The 11,524-nt window shown below is 38.8% G+C and overlaps 1 protein-coding gene across 1 annotated transcript in view; it reads right to left on the minus strand.

The window, feature by feature from the left end:
• Positions 1 to 10,387, minus strand: part of MTMR9 (myotubularin related protein 9) — a 40,272-nt gene extending 29,885 nt beyond the window's left edge. The window contains exons 1-3 of the mRNA XM_081346788.1: positions 10,113 to 10,387; positions 8,970 to 9,329; positions 1,975 to 2,083 (exon numbers count right to left, since the gene is read on the minus strand). Of these exons, the coding sequence (XP_081202914.1) occupies positions 1,975 to 2,083; positions 8,970 to 9,154 (294 nt within the window). The 5' untranslated portion in view covers positions 9,155 to 9,329; positions 10,113 to 10,387. The remainder of the gene's footprint in view (positions 1 to 1,974; positions 2,084 to 8,969; positions 9,330 to 10,112) is intronic.
• Between the last annotated feature and the right edge of the window lie 1,137 nt (positions 10,388 to 11,524).

An 11,524-nucleotide genomic window follows, 5' to 3' on the forward strand; every position in this document is an offset into this window, starting at 1 on the left:
AAATTTAGAGATGGAGACTCAAGTGGAGAACTTACAAAAAATACTGGATAAGGAAAAGAAAACTTGGACTCTTAAGACCACGAAATAAATTTGATAAGATGGACTGCAGAGTTGTTGGGAGTATAACAAGAAATGGAGAGACAAGAGATCACAAGAGAAATCTTCAGTGAATATGAAGGGACAAAATCTTTGTACAAAGACATGATGTTTGATTTCCTTTTAATATTTACAACAACACTTACAAGATTATGGAAAGACTTTTTAACTCAATGGATTATATTGATTGGGAAAGAGGTTCTGCAACAGGAGAGGGCTAAATTAGATGATGGGACGTATCAGAGGAAATATTTAAAAATTAAATACTTGTTCGAATACGGTTAAAGAAATAGAAAGATTTTAATCTAAGAGGGATGAACTCCCTAAGCAAGACAGTATTATTTCTCCTCTTTTTCTTTTAGTTTGTTCTCAAATATGAAAAATATAAACATGTTTGGGATGGTTATTATAATGGAAATGTTTTACATATCTAAATGTAATTGATTTTAAGAAAATTCTAATAGGTAACTAAAATGTTTTGAAATAGACTTAAAAGATTTGATGATTAGATTTATTAAATGGAACATCTAAAGACTCAACGTGGTGTAATTATGGATAAAAAGATCAGAAGAAAAAAACTGGGAATAAACATATTAGTTTAAGAGAGATATGTATTTTAAGTATTATATTATATTTCTTATTTTTCTTTCTTCTTCTCTTTTTCTTTTTGTCTCTTTTTTACTTACTTTCTAAGACATAGAGATTTAAATACTTAAATGTAATTAACTTTGAGAAAATGTTAACCAGCAAAAATGTTTTGAACATTGTAAGGGAAACAAATTTAAATAAGAACTGCAAATAGGATTTATGATGAGGCAACCAAGATGATTGGATAGAAAAGCATAACATTGATGTGATCATTATTGGTAAATTTTAGAAGAATTTTTATATTTAAATTGTTACCTATTAAATTAATAAGAATTGTATTGATTTAAGGTTGGCAAAGAGAATATTATGTCAAGAAGAGAAAATCAAGTAAAGCTACTATCTGGACTTTGGAATAATAAAAACTGACTATAAGTGATTACTTTGTAAATGTATGCCCAGACAATGTGCTGTTTACCAAATATTAAGGTGTTTATGTTAAAAAAACCAATAAAATATTTAAAAAGAAAAGAAAAACAGGAGCTGTTTTTCTTATTTAACCAAATGCTGCTACAATTTCTGCAAAAAAAAAGTGTTTATGAACCTCTGCCTGATAAAGCACAAGGATGCTGAAAAGACACACAGAGAGAAAAGTACAGTAAAAAGGCAGATGCAGCTTGCACAGCCTACTGAAATGCCAATAAATAAACATGAACGGTATTACAAATACTAACAGAGTTACTTTTTTAATTACAAGTTTGTTTTATCAATGAAGCTGATCTTGCTTTATGGAATATACATCATTCGACGACTTCTGGTAGGTTTTCCCAGAGCAGTTTTTCTAAATTTCTATAGAGGTCTACCTTAGATTGAGGTCTAATTTAAGCAGAAATCCATTAGGATGACTACATCTGCAGATATGAAATAGGTGATTTACATTCATAAGACAACAAGGAGATTCTTCACCAGGATTTATTTCCTCTCTACATAATTTAGGGGTTTTGTTACCAATGTTCAGATACCTCCTTCAGAAAGCTTCCCATTCTAAAAATATCCTAATGCAGTGCTTCTCAACCGTGGCAACTTTAAGCTATGTGGACTTCAACTCCCAGAATTCCCCAGCCAGCACAGCTGGAATTCTGGAATTGAAGTCTTGAAGTTGCCATGGTTGAGAAACCTTGTCCTAATGCATCTAAGAAAGAGATACCATCCCAGCCCCATCTTTCACATGAATCTCTGCAGAACAGAACCAGAGTTTTGCTGAGTTCTTCTAATTTCTCTAAATTACTTTACCTCAATGGAACTAGCAACGTTCAAAGATTCCTCCATGCCAGGAATGTCAAGCTGGATAATTCGCAGGTCTTTGCATTTGATAATGATGGTGCCCAAGAAGCCAATAAAACTGCAATGAAATAAAACATCAGTATTGAAGAGTGGAGAATAAAATTTTTCAACTGTAGACACCTACATGGCCTTCACAATGAACAACTTTTAAATCCTATCCTACTTCAGCCATTACAACATTCTAGCACTGCTAGTTGAAAAGCCTTAACCGAAAAATATATCAATGAACAGGAGAACTGCAGGTTATTTTCGCAAATTAAAATTTCCAAACCTATAGCAATCAAGTTAAAAAGAACATAAGGATGGGATGTAATTTTAAAGAATGGCTGGCAGGTGAGAAGGAAATGATGTTAACCATTCTATATTTGCCTACATGTATCCAGAAATATTTCTACTCCAGTGTTTCTACTCCAATCCCTTTGAGTCTCATAGATTAACTGGAAAGAAAATAATTCAGAAACTGCATTGAAGATTTCTTTCTAAGGATTTAGAACTAATGAAATAAAGTGAGGATTAACAAACATGAAATACTGAGACAGCTTCAAGCTTTAACAATGTTTGGGGCTCTTTCTGGCTCTTCATAATACTTAAATGTTTATTGTAGTATAAAGGAAATTCTCCTCAGCTATTCTGAAAACATATTCTACAAAAGGTCTGGACTTCATGTTAGCTGAGAACACTGAGAGTTGATCAACAGTAAAGGTCAGTGGATCACAACATTTCTTGAGGGAACTACTACCAACTATTATGTAGAATCAAACATGCAGGATCAGACATTCCTGGTGAGATAATGCTAAATTAGCCAGGACCAGTGGATTAGCATCAGTAGATGGTCAGCTATAAATCTGAGGATTATATTATGTGCTGTCACACACCAACAGTTATTTTCTTTCTCAAATGCAAAATTTTCAGAATGCTACACAAATATACCACCCCCTCAGCTTCTCAAAAGGGAATGCATCGCCTTTCTTTGCCCATGTAACAAAGGCAAGTTATGAGGATATAGCTGTAGTACTGGTAGGATTGCTTTTCCCTCTTGCTCCACGACATGTGAACCTTTTGTTATTATTTACTGAATGGGCATTTAGCACCCACCCAGAAGCAGCATTATTTTTTATAGCCGTTATTGGGCCTGGTTAAAAATCTTGTAATAGTGTAACTACAAAGGCCACACTGGAACTGCAGAAGACTTAGATTTTGATTCCCACATGGCAATGACGCAAACTGTGGGATCCAAAACTACACAAACTGCTTGCATTCAGTCAAGCCTACCTCACTGGAGTGTTGCTCCAAACTCAGAGACATGGGAGAGACATATTAAAAGACTTCATGTAATCTAATTTCCATATGAGAAATTTCTTTATGCTAGTAAATAATTCCAGTAATGTTGTTGAAATCCCAAGGCCAATCCTGGGAGGATCAGGAGGAATTCATCTAAGCCAATATTTTTCGTTCTTAGACATGGCCAAATAAGGAGAGGGTTGAAAAATGGTATTTTTTTACTATACTATAGCAACTATGATTCAGCTTTCTTTTAGCTCTTTTTCATCTTAATCTTTGCAAGGAAATAATTAATTACAACCAAGGTGCTAGGCTACTTTAAAAAACCCAATATGAATGATGAAGCAAGTAGCTATCATTTTTCCTTCTGAAATGAAATTGGATAGAGCAGTAGAATGGGGGAAATAGACACTGCTTTTCTTCACAATCTAGGAGAAAAGAAAACAAGAAGAAAAATTTAAATGGATCTCTTGCTTTTCTCTGTATGAGAATACTGTTAACCAGTTTTATTAAAAAACGGAATGTACTCAGCTTAGTTCAGATACAGTGAGGGGAAAAATTGTTTAACCCCTGCTGATTTTGTACGTTTGCCCACTGACAAAGAAATTATAAGTCTATAATTTTAATGGTAGGTTTATTTTAACAGTGAGAGACAGAATAACAACAACAAAAATCCAGAAAAACGCATTTCAAGAAAGTTATAAATTGATTTGCATTTTAATGAGTGAAATAAGTATTTGACCCCTTTGCAAATTATGACTTAGTACTTGGTGGTGAAACCCTTTGTTGGCAATCACAGAGGTCAGACATTTCTTGTAGTTGGCCACCAGGTTTGTACACATCTCAGGAGGAATTTTTGTCCCACTTCTCTTTGCAGATCCTCTCCAAGTCATTAAGGTTTCGAGGCTGACATTTGACAACTCAAACCTTCAGTTCCCTCCACAGATTTTCTATGAGATTAAGGTCTAGAGATTGGCTAGGCAACTCTAGGACCTTAATGTGCTTCTTCTTGAGCCACTCCTTTGTTGCCTTGGCCGTGTTTTGGGGTCATTTGCCTGCTGGAATACCCATTCACAACCCATTTTCAATGCCCTGGCTGAGGGAAGGAGGTTCTCACCCAAGATTTGACAGTACATGGCCCAGTCCATTGTCCCTTTGATGTGGTGAAGTTGTCCTGTCCCCTTAGTAGAAAAACTCCCCCAAAGCATGTTTCTACCTCCATGTTTGATGGTGGGGATAGTGTTCTTGGGGTCATAGGCAGCATTCCTCCTCCTCCAAACACGGCGAGATGAGTTGATGCCAAAGAGCTCAATTTTGGTCTCATCTGACCACAACACTTTTACCCAGTTCTCTGAATCATTCCGATGTTCATTGGCAAACTTCAGATGGGCCTGTACATGTGCTTTCTTAAGCAGGGGAGCCTTGCGGGTGCTCAGGATTTCAGTCCTTCACAGCGTAGTGTGTTATCAGTTGTTTTCTTGGTGACCATGGTCTCAGCTGCCTTGAGATCATTGATAAGATCCTCCGGTGTAGGTCTGGGCTGATTCCTCATCATTCTCATGACCACTGAAACTCCACAAGATGAGATCTTGCATGGAGCCCAGACCGAGGGAGATTGACAGTTATTTTATGTTTCTTCTATTTACGAATAATCGTACCAACTGTTGTCACCTTCTCACCAAGCTGCTTGGCAATAGTCTTATAGCCCATTCCAGCCTTGTGTAGGTCTACAATCTTGTCCCTGACATCCTTGGACAGGTCTTTGGTCTTGGCCATGGTGGAGAGTTTGGAATCTGATTGATTGATTGCTTCTCTGGACAGGTGTCTTTTACACAGGTAACAAGCTGAGATTAGAAGCACTCCCTTAAGAGAATGCTCCTAATCTCATCTCGTTACCTGTATAAAAGATACCTGGGAGCCAGAAATCTTGCTGATTGATAGGGGATCAAATACTTATTTCATTCATTAAAATGCAAATCAATTTATAACTTTTTGGAAATGCGTTTTTCTGGATTTTTGTTGTTATTCTGTCTCTTAATGTTAAAATAAACCTACCAACACAGAGACACACAGATTTCAGTTCATTTCCCCCATAACTGACTATAATGTTCAAATTCGGCAATGCTAATCAGAATGTTTTCCAAACTATCATTCAAAAGTGTGCCATAATTAATTTTAGTTAACCCTAATAACAGGGACGCGGTGGCTCAGTGGGTTAGGACGCTGAGCTTGTCGATCGGAAGGTCGGCAGTTTGGCAGGTCGAATCCCGAGTGCCGCGTAGCAGAGTGAGCACCTGTTACTCGTCCCAGCTTCTGCCCACCTAGCAGTTCGAAAGCATGTAAAAATGCAAGTAGAAAAATAGGGACCACTACGGTGGGAAGGTAACAGCGTTCCGTGCGCCTTTGGCGTCTAGTCATGCCGGCCACATGACCACGGAGATGTCCTCGGACAAGCGCTGGCTCTTCGGCTATGAAACGGAGATGAGCACCGGCCCCTAGAGTCGGAAACGACTAGCACACATGTGCGGGGGAACCTTTACCTTTACCTTAATAACAGCCATTCTTATTTAGATGCCACAGCAAAGTGTGGCTAAAGTAATGAGATAAAATTGCATATGAATGAGACTAGACAAGAGTACAAATCCCATTCCCAATTCTTCTAGGTTATAGTGTAATGTGACAACTTTACTTGGCTGCTCTATGTCTACAGTGGCAGAGATCTCAGAAAGAAACATTTTTTGTCAAGTGGAGATGTGGGTGACAGCCTTCCTCTGTTGTGGCACCCTGTCATTGGACTGCTGTTCTCCTGAAAACAAGCTGGTGCCAACACAGTCGGCCATTCTGCATCAGATAAATATATTTTAAAAGACCAATAAAAACTCCAGGTGGGCACCCAACAATATGATAGAGCAACAATGGTTTGTTCAGTCTTAAATATGTTTTATTGAGATCTTTTTATAGGAATAAAAATGCAGGGGTTTATTTTTCTCATTTCTAAAGAAATACTCATTCACAAATATTTCAAGATTGTTCTTCATCAGGACTATTTACCTTCATGGTAGTGACTGGCTAATTACATTACCTTTTCATTGACTCTGAATAATGCAAAACATATTCATGAATTGTAGCAACCCATGTGCTACTATTCAGGGAGAAGGTTTACAGATGTTATTCTAAGAGTTATTCATGTTCAAGTAAATTATAAAATATCAGGGCAGCAAGAAAAAAAGGCAAGAGAGGACAAAGCAGGTTAATTGTCCCATTTTAAGCTTGAATACAGCTCCAAATTGCTTGTCTTTTAGTGTTGAAGACAGCAATACAGTAGACCTCAACTTACAACTGGTTGCCTAGCGACTGAAGTTATGATGGGCACCCCCCCCCAAAGCTACTTACAACCCGATTTCAAAATTATGACAGCTGCACTCCTCTGTGGTCACATTTCAGGTGGTTGGCAACCAGCTCACCTTTACGGCTGTTTGCAGCATCCCGCAGTCACGTAACCACAATGGTTGATTTTTTTTGCTAATTTCCAGGGTTTACTTCTGGTTTCCAAGAAAAAGCAGCCATTAGGTAAAATGGATTCACTTAATGACCTCAACATTCACTTAATGATAGCTGCAAAAATGTCATAAAATTGGGTCTGATCACATGGTGGTCCACTTAACAACCAGGATGTACAAGTGAAATTTCCAGTTCAATTACAGTCATAAGTCAAGAACTACCTATATGATGTGAAAAATTGGTCACAAGAATAAAATAAAGGTTCTGTGGGTTGTATCTCTCTAAAAGCCCTTTAAAATAAAAGCAATTTTGAAAACTCATTATCCTTGATTCCTTGGAGCTGGAAAAAGTAAAGCTCTCAAAGTCTAAATAACTAAGTTCAATGCTTTCCCCAAAATAAGATGCATTCCACCAATTAATCTAACAGGAAAAAAATAAACATTTATTTCACAATTCTCTGAAACAGATTTCTCTGATGTTGTCCTCTGCAGATGTGTAGGTACGCCATACATGTCATCCCACCACCACCACCACCCAAAATAAATAGGGGAATGGCAACATAATGCAACTGAGCTGGCTTAATAAAAGATTTGGATGCATCTGTGGAAGATGATTAATTTAAGGTAGATCAGTGTTTTCAAACCTGGTAACTATAAGATATGTGGACTTCAACTCCCAAAATTCCCAGAACATCTTAAAGTTGCCAATTTTGAAAAAAACACTGATTTACATATGATTGATGACTCAGCTGAATAATACTATATATTCAGAGATAGTACATCTCCCGAAAAGAAATATTAAACTGCCTTTCAAGTGATGTTTTCAGAGAGGATCAATCCAGATATTCAAACAGGTGACAGTCCTCAATTGCTATTTAATGGATGGTCTGAAATCAAAGGATGAAGCCTTTTTTGACACAAAAAGGCAAATTATAGGAAAAGCTTCTACTAATGATTTTTTCAGTTAAGCACCTTCTATTTAGTGCATATATTTATTAAAGCTTCAGCTGACAAGCTTCATTGATATTCCCTCTTATTTTTCCATAAGGAGGAATACCTTTTTAAGAAAATGCCTTCTAAATCAGCCATCATTTGAAAATAAAATGTTTCAGGATTTTTCTTTCCACAATATGCAAATTTCATTTCATTTCAAATTCCCATAAGAATAGATATTTTAAATGTTTAAAAATAGAAAGTATATTTTACGTGAATTTTTCTAATAATTCATTTTAAACATTCATACCTTCCCCATCAACTTTGAAAAAAAGCATCTCTAAGCCAATGGAAAAATAATGCAACAGAATGCATTTAGTCTTCAAATAGCAATAAACTAAGAAGCAGCAAGATCACAAATTACTATAAATTTATTTTATGCCACATATTCCATCTTTCTATTCTGACAGGAACTCAAAGCAGGAGGAAAGGTAATAAAAGCAATAAAAAATGTCTGAATCAATGGGGAACAAAAGTCTGGTCCTGAAAAGACTGTAGTATCAGTACTAGTTAAGCCTCCAGAAAGAGACTATTTCAGAATCAGATTATCAATATAATACAGAATAAATTTCTTCCCATCCTTGGTATGAAATGTTCCACATCAACTGACAGTACTCAAGAAAGATTTCAAGTGAAGATATGATACATTAATAAATAAAATTCATATTAATGGAACATATATAGCCACCCATCTCATGTAATGGTACCAGGAGGCTGACAAGCATTAAAAGCATGGATAAAAACAAACCCATCTTTCCCCTCTCAGCTCACATGAGGAAATGGTGTGGGAAGATGTATCTTCACATATATGGTCCCAATAGGCTAAGGGCCTATGCTCAACATCCTGAATAGTGCTTGGAAGCTGATAAGGGAATTATACAGGTTGCTTAATAACTGGGGTGTAACTAAGCTCTATTTATTTGGAGAACAGCTATGCAAATCAGCTAAAAACAGTAAAATACAGTATAGATACATCATTTTAATAATGGACAATGATGGCACTCCTATCTAGCTAGGATTCAATTCTATTTACTATCTTTAACCCAGGCCATTCCTGCATCCAGCACCTGCAAAATTTTACCATGGGGAGATGTATGATTTTTTTTGGACTACATCACTGCTCTTTCCCACCCCACCCCCCACCCCTTTCATGAACTAAAATATCCTCACCGTTTTTCAATTGAATCAATGTTGGAATGCAAAAGCCAAAGCTCCTCAACATTGTCCTGCCGTCGCGAGGAGAAGATGAGGTGGTGTCCCGTTAAGCATAGGGTTCCCTCCACTGCTGGATAGAAAGGGCGGTGAAGAACTACATTGTCAGCCCGGGGTGTCTTGATAAGCTCAGCAAACTCCATAGTGCCTCCAGAACCAGCACAATTGTCCTTCCAGGCAAGCCAATCCCAACTCAATGGCCAGGTGTAGTCTCAACCTTTCGACAGCTTTCACAAACAGTTACAACTCTCAAGATAACAGTACTAGCTGAGAGTTAACCATCTGGCAGAGGTCATCATAGCAAGTTCCAAATTCTTACTGGATGGGGGAAGAAAACAAAACACAGCAACCATAAATCATCCCTAGCTTTCACAAGGGAAGATTATTTAAAAGAACATGAATGCTCATCAAAGAAGGGGCAGATATGGTAAAGTTTTAGGAAAGGATCAAACTATGACCTAAAGTCTCAGAGCAGAAAAGTTGGGGTAAGACTGGAAATATGTCATAATCCAAGGAGGCACTGAAGCATGATTCTGGATGTCACAATTGCAGTGTTTTCAACATGTAGGAAAGAGTCAGGTATAAGTTGATAAGGAGATTAAATCTGTATGGTTAACAAGAAGGATCTCAAGGACAGTAGAAAAATCTGGAAACTTTACCGTTCACAGTATTTCAAGAAAAACCACAACAATCTGCTAGGCTAGAATTTTTAAGCCCAGAAACCCAGAAGCAACTGGGCAGGGTAAGAATCCCAGTTCAGGATTACTGGGTAGAAAGTAATGCATTAGAATATTTTAACTAGATCATGCAAAGGAAGTAACGAGTTCCTATTCTAATTCTCGAGAAAAACGAGGTGAGAAAAGGGGTGAGGAAAGGACACCAGCTTCCCTTTCTTAAAGAGAATTACAAGAAGCCATTACAGTACTACTCAGTGAATTATCATCCCTGCCCCCCCACACACACACACCATCACCAAATCAGGAAGAGGAAGGCGAGACTTCTGGGGGGGGGGAAAGGATTTTGGGTTGGCTGGAGAAGACCTTAACTTGCAAAGGACAGGCGGGACTGGCGAAGGGGGGGAGAGGCTTAATTAATACCCACCTTTTGAACCCAGAGCTAGGCATCCGATCACAGCGCGTTAGGAAGGGTGGAGAAGCGGCAGAGACTGAAAAGGCAGCCGCTGCAGTTGGAATAACGGGCGGCTCTTTTTAAAAGAGGCAGTGGGTGAGTAAGAGAGAGGACTCCTTCTTCCGCGACCCCACTCCCATCCTACCGCAGCATCCTCTCCGCCCGCTTCCCGGTCTCCCCACCGAGGCTCCCGCAGATTCAGCCGACAGGAAACGCTCCCAATCTGTACCCCGGATATGGAGGAGAAAACAACCACACATGCACCACACCGGGGCTACCACAACGGAGAGGCGGGGCAAAGAGTGGCCAGTCCAAACGCCTCGCCCACGTGACAAGCTCTCCTGGCCAATCCGACTTCTCCCGGCGATGAGGGTGGAAAACCCTTGCCAGCCGGTTCTTTTGCTTTTGCCCTTACCGGAAGCGTCCTCTTCGGAAAACTGTCGACTGGAAACGCGTTTCCAATACTATGTTATTTTTGGTATTATTTCTTACCCTTCCACAATCCCCATCTATGTATTTTTTAAAAAAAAACAAACCAACAACACCAATCTATCGTATATTCTTTTCCTCTTGAAATTATCTGTTTCCAAATCACGATCGTCTTCCCACAGCCAAAAGTGATAGAAAATATGGTATGAAACATTAAGGCTTCCAGTTCCCAACTGCTCAAATCCAGACGACCGTTAGATCGCACGAAAGACGGAGATTTTTGCATCTTTTTGCTTCCACCTCGTGGCCTTCGGGATTTTTGCAAGGCAGATAAAAACTGCTAAGTCCTGTAAAATTGAGAAGAGACAGAAGCCTCTGTTGAAGGAAAAGTCTTCATCATGGTTCAGCCCAAGCTGGGAATAAACAACATGGCAACTGCTGTAGAAAGTCAGCCCCACAGAGAAGGAAATATTAAAAGGGCAGAAAAATATACTTCCTCAAAGGATCTTAAAGAGGCAGAAAAGCATGCCCAATTTTTTTAATAGCCCCAAGTCTCCCTCCCCCAAGCAGAAACCAGCTCTATAGAAATGCAGATGTAAACCATTCAGGAAAATTGAAGCTAGAAGATTAAGAAGACAAAGACACATAAAATCTATATACCACACCAAAAGTCTAAGATGGGACATAATAGGATTAACTCGCCTTCGCCCAGGTTCGTCTGGTGCACCAGTTGCGGCCCTATCTGGACCGGGATGCCTTGCGTGCAGTCACTCATGCGCTCGTGACCTCTCGTTTAGACTACTGCAATGCTCTCTACATGGAGCTGCCCTTGAGGACCACTCGGAGGCTTCAACTGGTGCAGAATGCGGCCGCGCGAGCTGTGTTGGGGGTCTCCCGATACTCCCATGTTACACCTCTGCTCCGCGAGCTGCATTGGCTTCCAGTTGCCCTCCGGG

Source organism: Vipera berus (genome assembly GCF_964194415.1).
Source record: "Vipera berus genome assembly, chromosome: 1".
NCBI classification, from domain to species: domain Eukaryota; kingdom Metazoa; phylum Chordata; class Lepidosauria; order Squamata; family Viperidae; genus Vipera; species Vipera berus.